This window comes from Jaculus jaculus, chromosome 18 (assembly GCF_020740685.1).
Source record: "Jaculus jaculus isolate mJacJac1 chromosome 18, mJacJac1.mat.Y.cur, whole genome shotgun sequence".
Lineage (NCBI taxonomy): Eukaryota > Metazoa > Chordata > Mammalia > Rodentia > Dipodidae > Jaculus > Jaculus jaculus.
This window is the reverse complement of record NC_059119.1, coordinates 13,518,253-13,543,731: the sequence shown is the minus strand read 5'-3', so window position 1 is coordinate 13,543,731 and position 25,479 is coordinate 13,518,253. Positions and strand designations below refer to the sequence as shown.

The 25,479-nt window shown below is 43.5% G+C and overlaps 2 protein-coding genes across 5 annotated transcripts in view; one reads left to right on the top strand and one right to left on the bottom strand.

Annotated features, from left to right (window-relative positions):
* Positions 1-453: 453 nt before the first annotated feature.
* On the bottom strand, positions 454-24,136 carry Anapc16 (anaphase promoting complex subunit 16). Its single transcript, XM_004657899.2, has 4 exons — positions 24,026-24,136; positions 16,839-17,005; positions 11,161-11,235; positions 454-1,171 (listed from the first exon to the last, which is right to left on the bottom strand). Exons 2-4 carry the CDS (start codon positions 16,978-16,980, stop codon positions 1,056-1,058), a joined length of 333 nt encoding a protein of 110 aa, XP_004657956.1. The 5' UTR covers positions 16,981-17,005; positions 24,026-24,136; the 3' UTR covers positions 454-1,055.
* The window catches only part of Ascc1 (activating signal cointegrator 1 complex subunit 1), an 89,904-nt gene continuing 88,270 nt past the window's right edge, over positions 23,846-25,479 (top strand). For 3 of the 4 annotated variants that reach the window (XM_045137817.1, XM_004657898.2, XM_045137816.1), the window contains exon 1: positions 23,849-23,909. The gene's annotated coding sequence lies outside the window, so the exon portion shown is untranslated. Of the gene's footprint in view, positions 23,950-25,479 lie in introns of all 4 variants that reach the window. The other variant, XM_045137815.1, reaches the window with a different exon arrangement.

The window sequence follows — 25,479 nt, the reverse complement described above, 5'->3', positions numbered from 1 at the left end:
AAAAAAGCAAAAGCAAAAACCAAAACAACTCTAGTCGGGTATCAATAAGATAAGCTCAGAAACTTCTGTAAGGACAAATACCTCTGAAGTAAAGCAAATTTACTATTTACTTAGGAACAGTTTATAGATTCTTGCAAAAAAGTAATTTGACCTCTCCCGTGTCCCAAATCCTTCAGACTTTGAAAGGATAAACTAAGTTGAAGGTTTTTCTTTTCTTTTTTTTTTTTTGGTTTTTCGAGGTAGGGTCTCACTCTAGCCCAGGCTGACCTGGAATTCACTATGGAGTCTCAGGGTGGCCTCGAACTCATGGCGATCCTCCTACCTCTGCCTCCCGAGTGCTGGGATTAAAGGCGCGCGCCATCACGCCCGGCCAAGTTGAAGGTTTTTCAAAGGATTTATTTGTTACAGAATTGTTTTGAGTCCACCAATGACCTAGACAGAGGATTTCTAGGCTTAAAAGGATTTTGGTCACTTTATTTTTACAAGTCATGCAGCACTCATAAGGCTTTTCTTTTTTCTTCTTTTTCTGGGGGTAGAAGAGGAACCATTTATCATATCTAGGAGAGGTTAGCCAAGGAATCTACAGAGTTTAAAACTAGGGCAGAAAAGGAAAGAGACTGTTCTAAAATTCCTCACTTAGAAGGTCCTGAGTCAAAATCACATTCATCTGTGAAAAGAAACATTTAGGTCATAACTATATGACTGATATGACCTTGGACTTGGCTGGTGAAAATTTCCAGATAGCCAATGAATGACAGGATATATGCCATTCAGTTGGTCAATTCTGGCATGTGTCCTACTTGGCTCGTGAAAATTTTATAAATATTTCTTAAATCCCAAACCTCCTGGTTCTCTGAACCTGTTTGTCTTAATCTGACTCCCAATACTTTTTAAAACAAATAATCTTCTCCAGCAACATCACACAATTTAAATATTTGTTAAGTATGGAAGGACGCAGAGAAACCAAGTATGGATGTGAATTCATACAACGCAATCCACAGTGCATCTGTGACTCTCGGGGTGGCTGTGCCCCAGAGGGGACCATGCAGGCAACGTCAACCTGAAGAGGGTGTGAACCCCAGCAGCTGCTCGATGGGTTTAAAGCGCCACTCATCAGCCTCCAGCTCTTCCACCAAACCAGCCAGTTTTTCCATCCGAGCAACTTGCTGATCTGGAAAGAGTCAAGGAAGTCATAGAACTCGACAATACATTTCCCATGAGATGGTCACCAGTCACTAACTGGCTTAAAAAAAATTGAGGTGGACTTTCCTCCTCATTATTCTAGAAATGGGACCCTATTCTATGTATGTCAGAAGACCTTTTTATTATTTATTATTACTAGTGTTTTTTTTGTTTTTCGAGATAGGGTCTCACTCTAGTCTACACTGACCTAGAATTCACTCTGTACTCTCAGGCTGGCTTTGAACTCTGGACAATCCTCCTACCTCTGCCTCCCAAGTGCTGGGATTAAAGGTGTGTGCCACCATGCCCAGCTGACTTTAATCTTTTTCTTTCTTTTTCACTCTAGTCCAGCAGTCTCGGGGAGTACTTGAACTCATGGTGATCCTCCTACCTTTGCCTCCAGAGTGCTGGGATTAAAGGTGTGTGCCACCATGCCCAGCTAGGCTCAACTACTCTTCATTTATTATTATTATTATTATTTTCCTCACCTTTATTTTATTTTTATTTTTTATTAACATTTTCCATGATTATAAAATATATCCCATGGTAATTCCCTCCCTCCCCACCCCCACACTTTCCCATTTGAAATTCCATTCTCCATCATATATTATTATTATTTTTTAGAGATAGGGTCTTACTCTAGATCAGATTAGACCTGGAATTCACTATGTGGTCTCAGGCTGGCCTCAAACTCGCATTGATCCTCCTACCTCAGTCCTGAGTGCTGGGATTAAAGACTTGCACCACCACACCTGACTGATTTTCTTTTCTTTGTTTGCAGTGCAACCCTGAAGGTGGAGTCTAGGGCTGTACACATCCTTAAGCGTTCCACCAGGGAGCTATATTTGCTCCTACCTGCTTTGGACAATATTCTTGAAAGCTGAAATTTTAAGTAAGTAAGTAAGTAAGTAAGAAAGAAAGAAAGAAAGAAAGAAAGAAAGAAAGAAAGAAAGAAAGAGAGAGTGAGTAGGATAAAAAATCTGGGTATTAAACTGGGCATGGTAGCCAGGCATGATGGCACACACCTTTAATCCCAGCACTCGGGAGGTAGAGGTAGGAGGATCACAGTGAATTCGAGGCCACCGAGACTCTGTAGTGAATTCCAGGCCAGCCTGGGCTAGAGTGAAACCCTACCTTGAAAAACCAAAAAAAAAAAAACCAAACAAAACAACAACAACAACAACAACAAACTGGGCATGGAGGCATATGCCTTTAATTCCAGCACTTGGGACACAGGGGTAGGAGGATCACTGTGAGTTTGAGGCCAGCCTGGGACTACAGAGTGAATTCCAGGTCAGCATAGGCTAGAATGAGACTCTATCTTGAGAAAACCCAAAACAGAAATCCAGAAGCTGCTGAGAGCTCAACATTAATGCAGAATTAAAGCACACCCAGCAAGGCTCAGGGAAATTTGCAGAAGACGGGGTAGAAAGAATGTAAGAGCCACAGGTTGGTAGGGAATATCCAGAGACACAGACTTGCCCACAGTGACAAACTGCTGTTCTCACAGCTCATAACCCACAACTACATGATGAATGTCAGCAATCCCACGAAGGACGGCCCTCAGTGGAGTGGGGATGGAGGAGGGAAATGATGGTACCAACATATGCTATGATAAACATTTCTACTTAATAAAAAATGAAAAAAAGAAAAGCAAGCTGAAATGGTCCACATCAAAATACATGGTTACTATTTTCCAAGTATAGTATGTACTTTTGATCTTGTAGGCCTGAAGCCATTTAGGATCATCACTTCATTTCCCTTCCCTTCCAGTTCCATCAAAGCGCCCTCTGTGGCCAAATCTCTTGTAGAGGGGAACATCTGCACTCAGTTCTTTTGAGTCTGGAAAGGTTCTCAAGAGTTAAGATCATTTTAAATATAATTTTATGTGCGTGTGTTATATGTCAGGGACCAGAGAAGAACATCAGGTGTTTTTCTTTACTGCTCACCCTTGAATTTCCTTGAGACAAAGTCTCTCACTGAATTGGGAGCTGACGTTTCATTGGCCACACTGGTTGACCAGTGAGCCTCATGATTTTCTGGTCTCCATCCCCTACAGGATTGGGGTAATAGGCACATATTTATGTGGGAACCAGAGAACCAAAATCAAGGCAAATTGGGCCCTCTCAGGCTCCCATGCTTGATGCTGGCAGGTATGCATTCTTAACTGCTGAGCCATCACTCCAGCCTCTTGAATACAATTATTAAGAAATAACAGGAGAGACTTCCGGTTAAGATGGCGGCGTAGGTACCACGCCAAAGCAGCCTAGGGGGAAAAAGACCAAAAAAACTCAGCAAAATACACACTTTTACTAAAAAGTGAGGTGTATAGGAAATTGAAGCGGCAGTGGAGAAGTAGAAGAGTTATAGAGCATCTAGAGCCTGCACAGGCGGGCAAAGCGGCTCCGGCAGCTGGGCCAACCGCCGCGGCCACGGCACAGCAGAAAACCGCCAGACTCGGCTCGAGCCGCAGGAAAAGCCAGGTGCGGGATTTTCCCCTCACACCGCGCTCTCCCCAACTCGGAAACGTGAGGGGAGAGCGGGTGAGCAGCAGAGGAGCAGACCGCGAGGTAGAAGCACACGTGGAACAGCGAGACAACCAGAGCAGCCGCGGCTCCCTCCCCTCCCCCACCGCCTGAACCCAGCTCCAGCGAACAGAGCAGCGGCCCGGGACCCGGCCACGCCAACTTGGGCTGACAACAGGACCCAAGCAGGAGCAGAGTTCGGGAGCAACATCAGCGGCTCCAGCACCGGTACCAGCGGCCCCAGCAGCAGCAGACCCAGGAGCGGTAGCAGCGGCAGATCCCGCAGCAGCAGCTTCAGGGGGAGCAGCGGCAGTGGCAGCTACAGCAGCAGCAGAGGCAGCAGCAGTGGCTCAGTTTGCCCCGTAGGAAAAGCAAGTGCCCAGCTCCAGAAATCAGAACAGCAGCCCGACGACCCAGGCAGCAACTTGACTGAGACCAAAATCACCCAAGGTAACTGGGATTGCACCAGGGAAGGGTCTCACTTGGTCACAAGCTGACTTGGATCCCTCAACAGACCAGAAATCTAAACCTCTTTGTTGATAGAGGATCTGGTCATTATAATAACTACTCTTGCATACATACTCGGGCTGTTTTTTATTGAATGTGTACAGTGTTTAGTTAAATTTTAGAATCTACCTGTATTTTATTCCACTCAGCCTGCTTGAATACTCCTATAGCAGGGAAACTCAACCCCTAAGAACATCTTTGTAGATACTCTGAGAGTCTTAAGAGTCACACCTAATACCTTAAGGTCCTACCCTGAAAATATATTACATCAAATCAATTGATACAGCTAAGAATACACAGCTAGCTAGAAAATCCAAGCATTAACTTAATCCAAGATGCAAAAATATATACATTATAACACAAGAAACACTAAAAAGCAAGACGATATAAATCCACCTAAAAGTATTAATGCATCAGAAATGTCCTCCAGTGAGAAAGAGTTAGAGGAAATGCCTGAGAAAGAGTTCAAAAGAATAATTATAAATATGTTCAAAGAGGTCAAAGAACACATGAAAACAATCAAAGAAGAAATCAAAGAGGAAATCAAAGAGGAAATCAAAGAGGAAATCAAAGGAATCAAAGAAGAGGCAGGACACCAATTTAATGAAATAAAGAAGGCAATACAAGACATAAATAGGGAAATAGAAACAATAAAGAAAAACCAGTCAGAATTACTAGCAATGAAGAACACAGTTAATGAAATAAAAAACTCTGTAGAAAATCTCACCAGTAGGATGGATGAGGGAGAGGACAGAATATCTAAGCTAGAAGACCAGGTGGCAGACCTAATGCAGTCCAACAAAGAGAAAGACAAACTTATAGAAAAGTATGAGTGGGAATTTCAAGATATTTGGGACACTATGAAAAGATCCAATATAAAGAATTCAGGGCATAGTAGAAGGAGAACTCCACTCCAGAGGCATAGTAGGCATCTTCAACAAAATCATAGAGGAAAATTTCCCCCAAATTGGGAAAGAGGTGCCAATACAGATACAGGAAGCCTTTAGAACCCCAGCCAGACAAAACCCAGAAAGAACCTCTCCTCGCCATATTATAATCAAACTTCCAAACACACACACCAAAGAAAAAATATTGAAAGCAGTTAGAGAGAAAAATCAAGTTACCTACAAAAGCAAGCCCATCAGGATTACAGCAGATTATTCAACACAAACTTTTAAAGCCAGAAGGGCTTGGAGTGATATATTCCAAGTTCTGAAAGATAACAACTGTCAACCAAGGTTACTTTATCCTGCAAAGTTATCCATTCAAATAGATGGAGAAATAAAGACATTCCATGACAAAAGCAGGTTAAAGGAGTATTTGAAGACAAAACCAGCTCTACAGAAAATACTTGATAGAATCCTCCACGCTGAACAAAAGGAAAAGCACACATATAAGGAACCTAGAAAAAACAAGCTATACTCAAATACCAGTTAACAGAAGAGAGCACAGGTAGAACCAGAAACACACACACACAAAAAAAAGGCAAACATAAATACACACCTTTCAATAATATCTCTTAATATCAACGGTCTCAATGCCCCAACGAAAAGACATAGATTTGCAGACTGGGTTAAAAAGTAGGATCCTACAATTTGTTGTCTACAAGAAACTCACCTTTCTACAAAGGATAGACATTATCTCAGGGTGAAAGGTTGGAAGACGGTGTTTCAAGCAAATGGGCCTAGAAAACAAGCAGGGGTTGCTATCCTAATATCAGACAGGGTAGACTTTAGTCCGACGTTAGTCAAGAAAGATAAGGAAGGTCACTTTATATTGATTAAGGGCACACTCCAACAGGAGGACATTACAATCCTAAACATATATGCACCTAACATGGGGGCTCCCAAATTCATCAAACAAACACTATTAGAACTAAGGTCACAGATAACACCAAACACAGTGGTGGTGGGTGACTTTAACACCCCACTCTCATCAATTGACAGGTCATCCAGGGAAAGAATAAACAGAGAGGCATCTGGACTAAATGAGGTCATAGAAGGAATGGACCTAACAGATATATACAGGACATTTCATCCAAAGGCTGCAGAATATACATTCTTTTCAGCAGCACATGGAACATTCTCTAAAATAGACCATATATTAGGACACAAAGCAAATCTTAACAAATTCAGGAAAATTGAAATAATTCCTTGCATTCTATCTGACCACAATGGAATTAAACTACAAATCAGTAGCAAGAAAGGCTATAGAGCATACACAAAATCATGGAAACTAAACAATACACTACTAAATGATGAGTGGGTCAATGAAGAAATCAAAAAGGAAATCAAAAAATTTATAGAGTCAAATGATAATGAGAACACAACATACCAAAATCTCTGGGACACAATGAAGGCAGTTCTAAGAGGTAAATTTATAGCCTTAAGTGCCTATATTAAGAAATTAGAAAGGTCGCAAGTAAACGACCTAATGCTTCGCCTTAAAGCCTTGGAAAAAGAAGAACAAGGCAAACCAAAAATCAGTAGATGGGAAGAAATAATAAAGATTAGGGCAGAAATTAATGAAATAGAAACAAAAAGAACAATCCAAAGAATTAATGAAACAAAGAGTTGGTTCTTTGAAAGGATAAACAAGATTGATAAACCCTTAGCAAATCTGACCAAAAGAAAGAGAGAAGAGACACAAATTAATAAAATCAGAGATGAACAAGGCAACATCACAAGATTCCAGAGAAATTCAAAAAATCATAGGGACATACTACAAAAGCATATACTCCACAAAGTATGAAAATCTGAAAGAAATGGATGATTTCCTTGATCTACATGACCTACCTAAATTAAATCAAAATGAGATTAATCACTTAAATAGACCTATAACAAACATGGAGATCCGAACAGTTATCAATAATCTCCCAACTAAAAAAAGCCCAGGCCCGGATGGATTCACTGCTGAATTTTACCAGACTTTTAAGGAAGAGCTAACACCATTGCTTCTTAAGCTTTTCCAGGAAATAGAAAAAGAAGGAATTCTACCAAACTCCTTCTATGAGGCCAGCATCACCCTGATACCAAAACCAGGCAAAGATAGAACAAAAAAAGAAAATTACAGACCAATCTCCCTCATGAACATAGATGCAAAAATTCTCAACAAAATATTGGCAAACAGAATACAAGAGTATATCAAAAAGATCATTCAAAAAAAGTAGGCTTTATCCCAGAGATGCAGGGATGGTTCAACATACGCAAATCTATAAATGTAATACATTACATAAACGGGTTGAAGGACAAAAATCACATGATCATCTCATTAGATGCAGAGAAAGCATTTGACAAAATCCAACATCCCTTCATGATAAAAGTCCTACAGAAACTGGGAATAGAAGGAACATATCTCAATATAATAAAGGCTATTTATGACAAGCCTACAGCCAACATATTACTAAATGGGGAAAAACTGGAAGCTTTTCCACTAAAATCAGGAACAAGACAAGGGTGTCCACTGTCCCCACTTTTATTTAATATAGTTTTGGAAGTCTTAGCCATAGCAATAAGGCAAGAGACACACATAAAAGGGATACAAATTGGAAAGGAAGAAATCAAGTTATCATTATTTGCAGATGACATGATTCTATACATAAAGAACCCTAGAGACTCTACTAGCAAGCTGTTAGAGCTGATCAAAACCTACAGCAATGTAGCAAGATACAAAATAAATACACAGAAATCAGTAGCCTTCATATATGCTAACAACAAACACACAGAGGATGAAATCAGAGAATCACTCCCATTCACAATTGCATCAAAAAAAATAAAATACCTTGGAATAAACCTAACCAAGGAAGTAAAGAATCTATACAATGAGAACTTTAAAACACTCAAGCGAGAAATTGCAGAAGACACTAGAAAGTGGAGAAACATCCCTTGTTCCTGGATTGGAAGAATCAATATCGTGAAAATGGCAATCTTACCTAAAGCAATCTACACATTTAATGCAATCCCTATCCAAATTCCAAAGGCTTTCTTCATGGAAATAGAAAAAACAATCCAAAAATTCATTTGGAATCACAAAAAACCTCGAATATCTAAAATAATACTGAGCAACAAAAAAGAGGCTGGTGGTATCACCATACCTGATTTTAACCTATACTACAGAGCCATAGTAACAAAAACAGCATGGTACTGGCACAAAAACAGACATGTAGATCAGTGGAACAGAATAGAGGACCCAGATGTAAGCCCAAGTAGCTATAGCCACCTGATATTCGATAAAAATGCCAAAAATACTCATTGGAGAAGAGACAGCCTCTTCAGCAAATGGTGTTTTGAAAACTGGATAAATATCTGCAGAAGGATGAAAATAGATTCTTCTCTCTCGCCATGCACAAGAATTAAGTCCAAATGGATTAAAGACCTTAACATCAGACCGGAAACTTTGAAACTGCTAGAGGAAAAAGTAGGGGAAACCCTTCAACATATTGGTCTTGGCAAAGACTTTCTGAATACAACCCCAATTGCTCAGGCAATAAAACCACAGATTAACCACTGGGACCTAATGAAATTACAAAGATTTTGCACTGCAAAGGACACAGTGAAAAAAGCAAAGAGGCAACCTACAGAATGGGAAAAAATCTTCGCCAGCTATATATCTGATAGAGGATTAATATCTAGGATATACAAAGAACTCAAAAAGTTAAATAATAAGGAATCAAACAAGCCAATCAAAAAATGGGCTATGGAGCTAAATAGAGAGTTCTCAAAGGAAGAAATACGAATGGCATATAAGCATCTAAAAAAATGTTCTACGTCACTAGTCATCAGGGAAATGCAGATTAAAACTACATTGAGATTCCATCTCACACCTGTCAGATTGGCCACCATCATGAAAACAAATGATCATAAATGTTGGCGGGGATGTGGAAAAAAAGGAACCCTTCTGCACTGCTGGTGGGAATGCAATCTGGTCCAGCCATTGTGGAAAACAGTGTGGAGGTTCCTAAAGCAGCTAGAGATTGATCTACCATATGACCCAGCTATAGCGCTCCTAGGCATATATCCAAAGGACTCATCTCATTTCCTTAGAAGTACATGCTCAACCATGTTTATTGCTGCTCAATTTATAATAGCTGGGAAATGGAACCAGCCTAGATGTCCCTCAACAGATGAGTGGATAATGAAGATGTGGTACATTTATACAATGGAGTTCTACTCAGCGGTAAAGAAAAATGAAGTTATGAAATTTGCAGAAAAATGGATGGACCTGGAAAGGATTATACTAAGTCAGGTAACCCAGGCCCAGAAAGCCAAGCGCCACATGTTCTCTCTCATATGTGGATCCTAGCTACAGATGACTGGGCTTCTGCGTGAGAATGAAAATACTTAGTAGCAGAGGCCAGTAAGTTGAAAAGGAGACATAAAGGGTGGAGAAAGGAAGGGAGGAGGATACTTAATAGGTTGATATTGTATATATGTAATTACAATGATTGTAATGGGGAGGTAATATGATGGAGAATGGAATTTCAAACGGGAAAGTGTGGGGGTGGGGAGGGAGGGAATTACCATGGGATATATTTTATAATCATGGAAAATGTTAATAAAAATTAAAAAAAAAAGAAAAAAAAAGAAAAAGAAAAGAAATAACAGAAGTCGGGAGGGGTGGTGGTGCACACCTGTAGTCCCAGTACTCAGGAGGCAGAGATAGGAGGATCACCATGAATTTGAGGCCACGCTGAGACTCCACAGTGAATTCCAGGTCAGTCTGGGCCAGAGTGAGACCCTACCTCAAAAAAAAAAAGAAAAGAAATAACAGGCAGCTGGGCATATGATGGTGCACCATTCAATCCCAGAATTTGTGAGGCTGAGGTAGGAGTATTACTATGAGTTCAAGGCCAGCCTGGGACTACAGAGTGAATTCCATGTCAGCCTGCGCTAGAGTGAGACCCAGCATCGAAAAACCAACCAATCAACCAAATAAAAGGAAAGAAAGAGCAGATATCTTCCAAGAAGCCCACACCCATATCTGAATGGGTGGTCTCCTTTTCCAGGTGTCTATTAACCACCATGCTTAATTCTTCCTAATAAGCTCCACTATGCCTCATAAAGAAAGGAAATGAAAAAAGAAATAACAAAAGCTGGTTACAGTGTCTCATGTCTGGAAAGTTGGTATGCTGAGGCAGGAGGCTTGCTGAGAGCTCCAGGACAGCCTGGCCTACATACTGAGTTCCAGACCAGTTGGGGCTACAAAATGAGTCGGGGGAGGGAAGGGAAGAAACCCACAATTACTACAGGCTGGGATGTACCTCTGTGGTACACAGCACTTGCCTAGAATGAGTCACACCCTGGGTTTGAGCCTTAGCTCTGTAAAAAAAAAAAAAAAAATTACACTGATCACATTTTCAATGCATAGGCATGGTGACTGATGCCTACAGTCCCAGCACTCAGGAAGCCGAGGCAGGAGGATCTAGAGTTTGGGGCCAGCCTGGGCCATACTGTGAACCCTTGTACCAAAACAAACACACAAACACAAAGCAGCCACTGCCTCGCCTGCCGCAGTGACTCTGCTCAGAGGTACCTGTAGCGTTCTGCACTCCTGACGCTTTCGGTGCGGTGCAGACGGGGCAGAGGAGGAGCAGAAAGTGCGCGGCAGGGCCTGGGCATGCACACAGCACAGGAGGTGCCACGCCAGCTGGATGTTGAAGGCAGTGGTGCTAACCCGTGAAGGACAACAGTAAAGGGAGGGTTCAGAAAGGAGAGGAAAAAGGACGCTGGGGAGCAGGAAGACAGACTCTCTGGAGAATCAAGCCCTTTGACTTCAACTTCAAAGGGGATTTTCTATCGGGATTAAGACTTAGAATGTCCTTTAATTTAGGAAGTACACTTTAATAGTCTTGCTGACTTAGTTTTTTTTTTTTTTTTTTTTTTTGGTCACAGTACATTGACCCTTCAGAATTCTCCCATAATTGTGAACAGAACCCTCAGACACTTACCGTGCTTCACCTGTTTAAGCGTGGATGCCACTTGGTAACTGAAGACGGATTCACAGAGGAATCGCTCAGAGCCATCTACAAACAAAAGAAACAAAAGTTTTAGCCTGGTCAAAGGATTTTGTTTTTGCTTTTTTGAGGTAGGATCTCACTCAGGCTGGCCTTAAACTCACAATGATCTTTCTACCTTGGTCTCCCAAGTGCTGGGATGAAAGGTGTATGTCACTACACCTGGCTGTTTCTGCTTTTTGAGGCAGGGTCTTAGTCTAGGCCGTGCTGACCTGGAACTCACTCTGGCCCAGGAACTCACTCTGGCCCAGGATGGCCTCAGTGAGCCTCCTATGTCACCCTCCCGAGTGCTGGGATTAAAGGTGTGAGCCACCATGCCCAGCTTGGTGTAAGGCTTTTACTGACTTCAACTTCTGATACAGCGAGCAAACCTGTCCATTCTTTCCTGACTTTTACATTTGAGACGTTTCCAGGGTTAACAAGAAGGTTTTGTTTCCTTTAGAACTGACATTGCTCTGTAAAAGCTTACTTCTGCCATACCTAGAATATGAAAACAGTCTTACTTGTTTAAGAGTTTAAAAATAGGGTTATATAAACAAAAACAAGAAACCTGAAGTCCACTTAACACTTGCCCCTCCCATCCTGACCGTTTCTTCATGTTCCATGTCAGGCAAACAGTGGCAGCTGACACATTCAGCTAGGTGGCACTTGAGCTATCAAAATACAAAGAGGTGACAAAACTCCAATCATATTCATGCTGAAAAACAGTTGTTGCTTTTTCATATATCAAATGACATCATACTGACCACCACAAAGCACTGCTGGGAAATTTCATTTGGTAAATGCCAATTGTCACCTTGATATCCAAATGAACTATAACACTGCAGTTTGGATGCCAAGAAGAGTGTGGTGCACGTTCCAAACCTAGTTCTGACCTGGTGCCAAGACCTGCCAACAAGAAGGTGGCTAATTTGGTCACAACACTGGGAGGATGATTGTGAAACCAAAGGTGGTTCATGTTATTCCTTCTCTAGCAAAGGCTGAGACAGCAAAACATATTCCCAGAGATCTAACATTCACGTAGGAAAATTTCATTTTTTCAGCCGGCAGCAGAAACCATTCAGGGCATGTGTTTTATTGCAAAAGTTTGAAAACAAACGGCAAGAGAGGACACAGCTGTTTCTTTCTCAAGGCCATAGATCACGCCAGTACTACTAGATGCCAGGCACTCACCTGTCAATCACAGGTTGATGTGCCACAGGTATGACATACCCTCATGCTAAGTTCTACACAAGGTAAGTCTTTCTTCACAAGTCATAGTCATGAATGGGAAGAGTAAAACTACAGACACTGTACCCAAATGGCTTGAATATGCAACTGAAAGGTTCCTTCCAACAAAACAGAGGAAAGTGTGACTCTTTTATCTTTTTTTTTTTTTTTTTTTTTTGAGGTAGGGTCTCACTCTAGCTCAGGCTGACCTGGAATTCACTATGTAGTCTCAGGGTGGCCTCAAACTCACAGCGATCCTCCCACCTCTGCCTCCCAAGTGCTGGGATTAAAGGCTGGAAAGTGGGATTCTTACAACATATACCCTTAGGATGTAGTCTAAATTCCCTCTGCTGTGTGGCTGTGCACACGCCCAGCACATATCCACCCCTGAGCTTCCCCCTCAGCCCCTGACTATCCAGTTTAAAGATCTAGACCGGTGACATCACTAGGTTGTTTCAGAAATGAGTTAGCAGCACCTAACCATGCCCTGTCTTAGGGAAGGGGGGGGCTGGGAGCACTGGACACCACTGCTGCAGCTGATTACAGCTCTTCCACGAAAATGACACACCGGCATTCCTTATCCTAGTCATAGCTCTGCTTAAAGAGTTCAATTATAAGTTGAGTTTTATTTTAAAAAGAGCAAAGCACAGAGAAGTAGAGCTGACCTCCCAGGTGGTTTGATCCTGAAGTGTAGGATCTCACACAAGCAGGATCGAGCCAGGTGTGTGGGGAAGGTCTGGCTTGCTGCCTTCCACGTAGACTTAACCACTAGGGTGAAACGCTTCAGTTGGGGCGTTTGTGTGTTTTCCTTGCTAATGAATTGCTAAGCAAAAAGATGTAGGTTCATCTGTCAGAACGACCCAGGTGTCACTTTACCACTTTCCAGACCCAAGAACACACTTCTGCTCATCTGCAGCTCCATATTAACCACAAAGTCCTTTGCTTCTCAGCCACATCCTATCAGATGTGGTATCTGTCCCAATCTAAAGCCCGGAATCTCTCCAGAAAGGAGTCAGCCTCAGGCGATGCCTTCCACTTAGAAATTGTTATCAAACGCTTTGTAACATAGTGACTAGCAATACTTCCTCTTAAGAGACAAGCAAAGGTTATAAATAGTAAAAAGTTCAGTAAATTGCCCAAACCTAACACCATCATCAACTCCAATAAATAGGATGCTAACAAATTCATTTAAAAGATTATTTCCTCACAGCAGGAAATTAAACAATGCCACATAATTTATAGTTCAGTGGCCTACAATGTCACGAAAACACAGCCCCCTCTGGGCTGAAGGCAGCCTCTAATTTGCTCACTAATGACTGGGTGAGGACAATCTTAGCCAAGGGCAGGAGAATGCTAAAGCCTACTGCATGGTGCTGCGACCAGAGAGCAGATACACCAGAAAGCTAATTCACAAGGTTAACCATGGGTTACCTGACTTACTGTCCTGTACTGAGGAGGCAACATCAAGTTGAACCTGTTAAGATTATGAACAGCACCCAACTTGACTCCTAATTGCTTTTGGACTTAGTCTCAGTAGGCAACCCTTCCTACTCTACTTCAGCCCTCCCCCCTTATTTTGATAGGTTCTTACTCTATAGCCTAGGCTGGCCTTGAACTTGCAATACTCCTGCCTTAACCTTCTGAGGGCTGGGACTACTGGCATGGGTCGTCATGTCTGGTTTGTTTTCCTTTTCTGTCACACTAATATAAATGGGTTGACACCTACACATTACATGAGTTGCACAACAGTATCACCTAGAAACATGGTGGGAAATGCTTCTGAATCTAACACCCTTATTCACATTTAGGAGTGCTGTGTGACAGGATGTTTGTAGGACTGAGGTAAATACCATGCTGTTTCATGTTGAGACCTAAGCAAGCACTTGTTGGTTTTTGTATCCATGGGGGTGAGGCGCAGGTGTGGGTGTGAGGTGGGGAGGTGATATGGTGCAACAGTGGGAGATGGAGGAGAACCAAACCCCTGCAAATACCCGGGGATGAATCTTTTCAATATCCCCCCTTCTCTCCCCATCTTCTCTCTCTTGTGAGACAGGGTCTTATATACTCTAGGTTAGCCTTCAACTCACTATGTAACCAAGGACGACCTTGAATTTCTGACCCTTCTGCCCTCACCTTCCTGTGTGATTACAGGTGTGTGCCACCATGCCCAGCTTAGGTTGTGCTAGGTAAGGGCTTTGTGGATAGAAAAACACTCTACCAGCTGAGCCACATCCCTAGCTCCTTTTTCAGTGTTCTTTTATTTCAAATAGATCACTACTAGAGGTTTCTTTCTTATTATTAATTTATTTATTTGTAAGCTGAAAAAGAGAATGAGTAGGCATGTCAGGGCCTCTTGCCACTGCAAATGAACTCCTAATGTATGTGCCACTTTGTACATCTGGCTTTATATGGGTACTGGGGATTCTAACCCAAGCGTCAAGCTTTCAAACATGTTCAGGTAAATATGTAAGATTTATATCAAAAAAGATTTATAGGCCAGCCTTTAATTCCAGAACTTGGGAGACTGAGGTAAGAGAATCACTGTGAGTTTGAGGCCAGCCTGAGACTACATACTGAATTTCAGGTCAGTATGGGCTAGAGTGAGATCCTGCCTAACAAAGCAAACAAATTAAAAAAAAAAAAAAAAAAAAAGCCCTGTAATTAAGCACAAACATGCCTGACTCAAGTAGATTTTAAGTACTTTAACAGATTCTTTGTAATGTTTTTCAAAATACATGAGAGGCCCTGGATGTTGATCAAAAATGAAGATTCAGAAGCTGAGCATGGTGGCACATGCCTTTCTTTGATCTCAGCACTTAGGGGGCAGAGGTGGGAGGATCATCATGAGTTTGAGGCCACCCTGAGACCACATAGTGAATCCCAGGTCAGCCTGGGCTAGAGTGAAATCCTACCTGGAAAAACAAAATAAATAAATAAAATAAAGACTCATATCAGATTAATCCAGAATCTCTAACCTAAGGTGGCCCCAGAAATAGGCAGTTAAATAAGAGTTCCTCAGGGCTAGAGAGATGGCTCAGTTGTTAAAAGCACTTGCTTACAAAGCCTGACAGCCCAGGGTTAATTCCCCATAACCCACATAAAGCCAGATGCACAAAGTGGCGCATGCATCTGGAGTTCATTTGCAGTGGCAAGAGGCCCTCGTGCATCCATTCTCTTTCTCTCTATGCTTAAAAATAAATATTAAGAGCTGGGTGTGGTGGTGCACACCTTTGATCCCAGCACTTGGGAGACAGAGGTAGGATCGCAGTGAGTTTGGAGTCACCCTGAGACTACACAGTGAATTCCAGGTCAGCCTGGGCAAGATCGAGACCCTACCTAGAAAAACTAAAAACAAACAAAATACAACAAAATAAAATAAATAACAAAAGTGACTAAAAGAGCTGGGTGTGGTGGTACATGCCTTTAATCCCAGAACTTGTGAGTTAGAGGTGGGAGGATAGCCATGAGTTCAAGGCCAAGCTGGGACTACAGAGTAAGGTCCAGGTTAGCCTGGGCTAGGAGATCCTACCTGACCCCCCTCCCCCCCAAAAAAAATTACAAAATAAAAGTTCCTCAAGTGATTTTTATGCTCCCTGTTCGGAATTACTATTCTAGCTCCATAAGTGGCACAGATGTGATGGGTTCCAGTCGCCACTACTGTTTCGTGCTCACTGCACTGTGTCCTCATTCTGGCCCGCCAGTCTGCAGGTGTGTGAACAAGATGGTGGGTGAGTGGGTGCCAACCTCCTCCAGTGCTTGACAAGCCACAAGCATCGTTCTGCAGCAGGCCACAGTCATCTTCCCAGGGGCTTGGTTTTCCTCCTAAAGCCTCTCTGGTGGGGTGATTCTAGCTGAAGGCTGATTACACTAGAAAATACACCAAACCTGCTAACCATAGGGAGCTGGGTGGGTGCCACGACAGATGAGGCAGACAGGAGATCTGGAGCATCTGCCTTTAACCTGATCTCAGCACTCAGGGTTTCTGGCTCTAAAGAACTCTCTACAAGGGCTGAAGGGATGGCTTAGCAGTTAAGGTGCTTGCCTGCAAAGCCAAAGGACCTCAGTTCAATTCCCCAGGACCCACGTAAACCAGAAGCACAAGGTGGTACGTGTCTGGAGTGCTTTTGCAGTGGCTGGATGCTGTGGTGGTGCACCCATTCACTCTCCTTCTCCCTCTTTCTCTCTCTGAAATAAATAAAAATATTATACATATATAAACTACCCAAATTCTGATCCTGGAGCAAGATTTGTTTTCAGACGCTACACTGAGATGAGGACAGGAGAGAAAACATGGAGCTGAAACCAGGGCAAAGTCACCTCTACTCCACTTAATAGTTCCTTTACAATTAATAGTCGTTGTGGGCCAGGATCCAATTATTCAGCAAAAAGCAGCATGAGATCACCTTCTAGCATCTCTCCAGCTCCTTTGGGGTAGGTGAAAAGGGCTTTCCGTGGTGGGGCAAGGTCTGAGACGCTGAAACCAGATCCCGTGATGGAGCTTCCACTGACCCCACCAGCTGAGGAGGAAGAGGAGGAAGCAGCCATGTCCTCTAGCAGAATTCTCTCTTCACTACAGAAAAGAAAAACAGCAGTTGAGCAAGTTCATGGACGTAAGACTGGGACTGGCAACATTTCATTTGAGCTGCCACAGAGGGCCAGCACATAGTGTGGTGAAGAGCTAGCTTCCTTTTCCCCACCCTTTCTCACACAGTCTTACTGATGCGCCAGGCCAAGCTGCCACTCAGGTTTCGAAGCAAAAACAGGTTGACAAATAGTTGGCCTGCTTACAATACTACTTCCTATCATTAGCAAGCTGTTTATGTCATTTGGGATTGACTGTGGCTGATTTATGAGTTATGAAGGGGCAAGATGGCATTGCCAAGGCAGAAATGTGACTGAGGAAGTAAGTTACGAGGATAAAACAATCGTGCTCCATAGGACAGTTTGTCTTGGATACATCCTGACTAAACCACACCACGAAGTTCACTTATAAAATTTTCCAAATGGGATTCCAGAATAACACTGTGTTCAGTTCCCAAGGAAGGGAAATCAGTTAGGAAATACACATTGGCACTTTCAATAAATTTCCATCCAAATGTAATACCACAATGAATCACTTGGTGGCGCCCCAAAACTGGAACAAGATAGTTCAGGAATCCATCTTGGAAATCATGACCTTTAGGCATACAGCAGTTGTGTGTTTAATCCTGTCACAGCAAAAAATTCAAATGCAAGTGAGGAAATCTTGCAATGGAAGACATACGCTCTTAGAAAACTTCAAAACACTGCCTCCTGAAGCTTACAGGATTTTACTGAAGATTCTAAAGTGTTTACTTTCTTTAAAATAGGTTTACTGCCATGCTGTCTGGTAGAACTTTCCATTCATGATGGGAGTGTACTAAGGGACTAGCCTTATGTTGTGGCTATGATGTGACTGACTGAAGAATTTTATTTTTAATTTTTTTTGAGGTAGGGTCTTGTTCTAGTCCAGGCTGACTGGAATTCCCTATATAGTCTCAGTCTGACCTCGGCCTCACAGCACCCCTCTTACCTCTCTCTGTCTCTTCAGTGATGGGACTAAAGGCGTGTGCCACCATGCCTGGCTGACACCGACTTTGTCTGAAGGAAACAGCGGATGAGAGAAGATGACAACCAATGTTTCACTTGGGCCTCCCAACATATACACAAGCATCTGCACACATACCACACCACGACACACATGAAGTGGAGGCTGATCTGGTTGCATGATTTTATAATGCTGTAAGGCTGTCAGAAGTAGAGCTTGGGTTCTGATTTTATCACATGTAAGTCACACTGACTAATACTAAATTGAGATGTAGGAATGGTAAGCCTATTTCTATAATTAGACTTAGCATATTAAAAATGAAAATTGAAGGGCTGGAGAGACGGCTTAGCAATTAAGTGCTCGCCTGTGAAGCCTAAGAACCCCGGTCTGAGACTCCATCCCCAGGACCCATGTTAGCCGGATGCACAAGAGGGCACATGTGTCTAGAGTTCGTTTGCAGTGGCTAGGGGCTCTGGCATGCCATTTTCTCTCTCTCTGCTCTTTCTCTCTATATCTGTTGCTCTCAAATAAATAAATAAATAACAAAAATATTTTTAAAAAATGAAAATTGAAGCTGGGCATGGTGGCGCATACCTTTAATCTCAGCACTTGGGAGGCAGAAGTAGGAGGATCGACAAGAATTCAAGGCCACCCTGAGATGACAGAGTGAATTCTAGGTCAGCTTGAGCTAGAGTGAGACCCCTACCTCAAAAAAAACAGAAACAAAAAACAAAAAAAATGCAGGGCATGGTGGCGCACGCCTTTGACCCCAGCACTTGGGAGGCAGAGATAGGAGGATCGCAGTGAGTTCAAGGGCACCCTGAGACTACATAGTGAATTCCAGGTCAGCCAGAGCTAGAGTGAGACCCTACCTCGAAACCCCCCCAACCAAAAAATTAATGACACTTTTACAGTTTGAGACAGGGTGGGGGGGGAGATAATGTACACACCAGGGCCTCTAGTCACTACAAACAAACCTCAGAGGCATGCACTACCTTGTGCACTGGGGAATCAAACCTGGGTCCTTAGGCTTCACAGGCAAGCACCTTAACCACTTGGCTATCTCTCCAGCCCTAATGACATTTTAAATTCTGCTCTTAGATTACATTTCCTATTTGTCTGAGCTCTGGTAACTTTCCAAAATGTTTTTATAATGACAAAGGTAACAACTTTCAGTTAAGAGTCATAGCCAATCCTTTGGACATACTGGCTCAGAATAAGATGGCTTAAGTTTCTAAAAGCTCTCTAAGAGGAACTGAAGTTTTAATGGACCAGAGCCAAACATTTAAATGGATTCCTGGTGTGATTCTCATGAAGCAGGGACAACTTAGCCCTTCTGGAGAATAATTTAGGCAAAACCAGTTTAGGGTAGAACCCACTGTGAGCTGTTTAATGCATCTCACTAAAGACTAAAAACATTAATCTTTTTCCTCCACCCTGATATATGCTTTATTCAGTTGCAACTGCTTTGTACTTGATATTTTGAGCTCAGCTGCTCAGTGGAGCACAATTAGGATAACTTCAAAAGCTAGCCACAGTGTGACTTCTCAACTGAAGATAATCAAAGAACTTCCTTTCATCCTTTTTCCCCTCCAATTCTCAGAACTACTAGCGCTCCACACATAAAATAGGCTTAAAAAAATGGAGCACAGAGTAAGCACAAGACAAACTGTTTTTTCCTTTTTGTTTTTCAAGGTAGGGTCTCTCTCTAGCTCAGGCTGACCTGGGAATTCACTATATAGTCTCAGGGTGGCTTCAAATTCAAGGTGATCCTCCTACCTCTGCCTCCCAAATGCTGGGATTAAAGGCATGCACCACCACGCCTGGCACAAGACAAACTTTAAATAAGCAGTTTTCTGCTGAGGTTAGAAGATACACCTAAGAATTTTCTAGCTGTGAAGATGTAGGTCATGTTTTCTTCTGGGGGAGGGGAGGAACTCCTGGAGACTGAACTCAAGGCCCAATGAATCCTAAGCACATGCTCTACTACTGAGCTCCCTGCAGTCCCTAGTTTTGAATGCTATTAGTAACAGGTAAGTGGGAGCTGAGCTAGCAATAAACCCTAGACTGTAACTGCTCTCTGGGCATAGTCATTAACCATCCAAACCAAGCAAGGTAACACCTGGCCTATCCCAGGTAAGCAGCTGCTTGTTTAAGTCAATGTTTACAGTATAATTACATACTCGAGGAACCACTCCTTCCCATCTAATCCAATTTCCTCATTTTATAGAGGATAAATCGAGGCACAGAGGTAATTTCAGTTTATTTACTGGGTCTTTTCTTGTTTTTTTTTTTTTTTTTTTTTTTTTTTCTCGAAGGAGGATTTCACTCTAGCAAGGCTGACCTGGAACTCACTATGTAGTCTCAGGGCAATCCTCCTACCTCTGCCTCCTGAATGTTGAGACTAAAGGTGTGTGCCACCACGCCTGGCACTGGGCCATTTTTGAAGCAATAACTTTTTGATGGATCATGTGCCGAGTGGTGGGTAGGTCAACATAGTGGTTAAGAACTGACTGCTATGCTGGGTGTGGTGGCGCACATCTTCAATCCCAGTACCCGGGAGGCAGAGGTAGGAGGATTGCCGTGAGTTCGAGGCCACCCTGACAGTACATAGTGAATCCCAGGTCAGCCTGGGCTAGAGTGAGACCCTACCTCGAAAAACCAGAAGAAAAGGGGGAAAAGAAAAAAGGAACTGACTTTATAGTCTGCCAGACTAAGACTGTGTTCTGGCTTTGCTTTGCTTTTTTAAATTTTTTTTTTTTGTTTATTTATTTATATGAGACAGACAGTGAAAGAGGCAGAGAGGGAGAAAGAGAATGGGTGCGCCCAAACTTCAGATGCGTGCGCCCCCGTATGCATCTGACTAATGTGGGTCCTGGCGAATGGAGCCTTGAACCAGGGTCCTTAGGCTTCACAGGCAAGTGCTAAACCGCTAAGCCATCTCTCCAGCCCTTAAATTTTTTTTTTTGTTTATTTTATTTATTTATTTGGGAGCAACAGAGAGAGAAAAAGGCAGATAGAGACAGACAGAATGGGCGCACCAGGGCCTCCAGCCACTGGTGCCATAAGAACTCCAGACTTGTGTGCTCCATTGTACATCTTTCTAACATGGAGCCTGGGGAATGGAGCCTTGAACTGTGGTCCTTAGGCTTCATATGCAAGCACTTAACGGCTAAGCCATCTCTCCAGCTTTTTTTTTTTTTTTTTTGAGGTAGGATCTCTCTCTGGCCCAGGCTGACCTGAAATTAACTATGTAGTCTCAGGGTGGCCTTGAACTCACGGTGATGATCCTCCTACCTCTGCCTCCTGGGAGTAAAGGCTAGCGCCACCATGACTGCTTCCCCCCCCCCCCCCATGACTGGCCAAATCACTTAACCTTTCTGTATTTTAGATGTCTCACTTGCAAAATGGAATCAATAATGGTAGCTATCTTATGGAGTGTTATGAAAATCAATATATGTAGAACAAGTAGAACAGATTCAGTCTTGGGAATTACTAAATCTTAGCTAGACAAAACAAAGCAGAACCAAAAAGCCATTAAAAGATATTTATTACTGATGATATTTTTTTTTTCTTCTTGAGACAGGATCTTGTCATATGGCCCAGGTTGGTCTCAACCTTATGATCCTTCTGCATCACTCTACTGAGCACTGGGATTGCAGGTTGTTCCACTACACTTGGCTACTTAATCTTTTTTTTTCCTATAGAAATCAGATTTTTTTTTTCCCTTGAGGTGGGTTAGGTTGGAACTCATAGGTTGGCCTCGAACTCACAATGATCCTCCTACCTTAGCCTCCCAAGTGCTGGGAGTAAAGGTGTGCACCACCACGTTCAGCCAGATTAGTCTTTTAAAAATATAATATTTATTTATTTGAGGGAGAAAGAGGCAGAGAGAGAGAGAGAGAGAATGGGTGCACCAGGGCCTCCAGCCATTGCAAACGAATTCCGGATGCATGTGCCACCTGGGCTTTGCAGGCAAGCACCTAACTGCTGAGCCATCTCTCCAGCCCCAGATCGGTTTTTTATACTTACAACCTCCCAGCCCATGTATTCATTGGAAAAGTTCTAATTCTCTCTGACATAGATATATCAGATTCATGGAGGGAAAGGGTCAGCTCAGGAAGGCAGACAACACTATCTATTATGCCATTTGCACATTCCACCACTGAGCTACGTCCCTAGTCAGTATACTCACTTTAAAGTTCATGATGTTAGCAAAAATCCTGTGACCTCAGGTCTGAGGATGTAGCTCAGTGGTAGAGTATTTGCTTAGCATGTGTGAAAATTGGATTCAATCCCCAGCACCAAACAAACAGAATCCCATGATTTTGGGAAGGGAAATTGTCTTTCTACTGTCCAGGACTAGCTTACAACCTACATCCTAGTATTTCTTAGATGAATATGAGTGATTTAGAAATAATAGAACAAGGGGCCTGGAGAGATTGCTTAGTGGTTAAGGCGCTTGCCTGCGAAGCCTAAGGACCCATGTTTGATTTCTCTCCTGATTCCATGTAAGCCAGGCACACAAAGGTGAGGCAAGCACAAGGTCGCACATGCTCACTAGGTGGCGCAAGCGTCTGGAGTTTAATTGCAGTGGTTGAGGTCCTGGTGTGCCAATTCTGTCTCTCTCTCCAACACAACACAACACAACACAACAACACAACACAACACAACACAACAAAACATGGGCTAGTGGCTCAGCAAAGAGAGCCTTAGTATCATGAAGGCTGGCCCATAATGTTTCCTCTCCCCCACTCTCATTATGTGGGTCTATTTACACAATTTTGCCTCCCAATAGGTTGCTAGGCACTAGGCACTTGTTGAATATGGGTGAGGATGTATTCTGGAATTTGGTCCTATCAAGGGGGATAGGGCTATTGACAGTAGATCCCTGATTACAGGAAAGCAATGATATTTTGAAGCACTACTTTGTGCGCTTTATGTACTATAGAAATGATCTCATGTTTTAAATCCACTTTGTTTGTTTATTTGATGTAGAGCTTCACTCTAGCCCAGGCTGACCCAGACTTCACTATGTAGTCTCAGGGTGACCTTGAGCTCATGGCGATCCTCCTACCTCTCTGCCTCCTGAGTGCTGGAATTAAAGGCATATGCCACCACAGGCAGGCTAAATCTACTAAAAAAATATCTTATTTATTATTTATTTGCAAGCAAGCAGATAAACAAACACAGGATAGTGGGGGGGAGGATAGCATGCCAGAGCCTCTTATTACTGCAAATGAACTCCAGATGCATGCACCACTTTGTGCATCTGGCTTTCTTTACATGGTACTGGGGACTCGAACTCCGGCTGTCAGGCTTTTGCAAAGGCAGCACCTTTGACCACTGAGCCATCTCTGCAGCCCTCTACTTTCACTTGAAACGAACTCCAGATGCACGCACCACTATGTGCAGCTGGCTTATGTGGGTTCTAAGGAATCGAGCCTGGGTCATTAAACTTCGCGGGTAAGCGCCATAAAGGCTAGGCCATCTCTCCAGCCTTGACTCTTTTCTTTCTATATATATTTATATATATATACACACACACATATATATATTTTTTCTCCTTTAAAGTGTCCTAACAAACTTCGACACCTTAGTCCCTATCCAGTACAAAAGCAAATTACTGACAATCGAATTCCATCAACAAATCGCCCCAGTGTGTTCCATGTAAATGACTGCATTACAGTCCAAGCCAAACAGATGCGGCGGCTCCAAACGGGAGGAGTGGAGCGGAGCCCAGACGGGTCAGGACACCCGATGTGGCCAAACTAAACTCCGAGCTCCGCTTCCCACCCAAAGAAGCGACGACGCCGCGCAGGCGCCCCACTGCGCAGGCGCCACGCCTCGGCGCGCATGCGCACTCCGAGGAAACGGCCTGTTCACACGCCCGTTGTGGCAGCCTCCCGTGAGTCCTCCCACCTCCTCCATTTTCCTAGTCCCGGCAGGTAGGCTCCCAGGGGTCAGCTCCTCGCCAAACTGCCGAAGCTCCTGGAACCTCTCTCTCCGCCGCCGGCTACTTACCTCAGCAGCCTCGGCACGTTCCCTAGCAGCCCCGCCCCCCGGAACAACCACAGCGGGCCGCGTTGCCGGCGAGGAGGACGGCGGCGTGCGCGCCCCCGCGCGGAGGGAGTCCCGGGCGGCGGCGTCCGCGCGTCCGCGAGGTGGTGGGCGTGGCCTGCGCGCGGGGCGGAGCGCCCAGCTTTCCGGAAACGCTTCCGGGCTCCCAACCTCGCTCTATTTTGGTTTTCCCGCAGCCAGTAGCTTGTTCTGTTCCCTGCCTTTGTGTATTTGGTTATTTGTTTAATGTTTATTTATTAATTTATTCATTCGTTTGTGAGAGGGGCAGAGAATGGGTGCTCCAGGGCCCCTAGCCACCCTTGTTTTTATGGTTCAGGACTTTGGTTTCTCCCAGGGTATTTGCAGAAAGACAGTAACTTTCTTCTCTGTGAAGCAAAGTGAAATTTCCTGTTTAAAAGTATTTTTTTTTTAGGGGGTTGGAGAGATGGCTTATCGGCTAGGGCGCTTGCCTGCAAAGCCAAAGGACCTTGGTTCGATTCCCCAGGACCCACGAAAGCCATGTGCACAGGGTTGCACATGGGTCTGGAGTTCGTTTGCAGTGGCGGGAGGCCCTGGCGTGCTAATTCTCTCTCTGAAAAAAAAAAAAAAAAAAGTTGGGCTGGAGAGATGTCTTAGCTCTAAAGGCACTTGCCTGTGAAGTCAGGACCTACATTCAATTTCCCAGGACCCATGTAAGCCAGATGCACAAGGTGGCACATTCATCTTGTGTTCGTTTGCAGGGGATGGAGGCTCTGGCCCATTCTCTTTCTCTCTCTTAATAAATAAAAATATTTTTATGTGAGAGACAGAGGGAGGAAGAAAGTGTTGCTGAGCCAGGGCCTTCAGCCAAGACAAGTGAACTGCAGACACATGTGCCACTTTGTGCATGTGCCCTCACCTGAGTACTGGGCAGTTGAACCTGGGCTGCCAGGCGTTTACAAATAATCTTAAACTGCTGAACCATCCCTCTAAACCCAACTTATTTCCCTTTTCCTTCTGAGTACTCTCATATCTTGGGGGCTGTACAGGAAAAGAAAGCAAAGAAATTGTGATCATACAGTTACCTCTTCCTTCATAGCTCATGGTCTGAAGGCTCAGCCTTAACAGTAAAGTCTTTTACAGAGAGCTTTTGAAGGATGGGGAAGATACTGAAGGAACAGCACACCAGGGTAGTGATGTCATCAACTATTGTCAGTTAGGTACCCAACCTCAATGTTTACCTTGTGTGTTCTTTTTTTTGGGGCGGTGGGGGCGGGGCTGAGGGTTTCGAGGTAGGGGCTCTCTCTAGCCCAGGCTGACCTGGAATTCACTATGTCCTCCTACCTAAAACCTTGCTGGGTGTGATGGTGCACAGCTTTAATCCCAGCACTCCAGAGGCCGAGGTAGGAGGACTGCCATGAGTTTGAGGCCACCTGAAA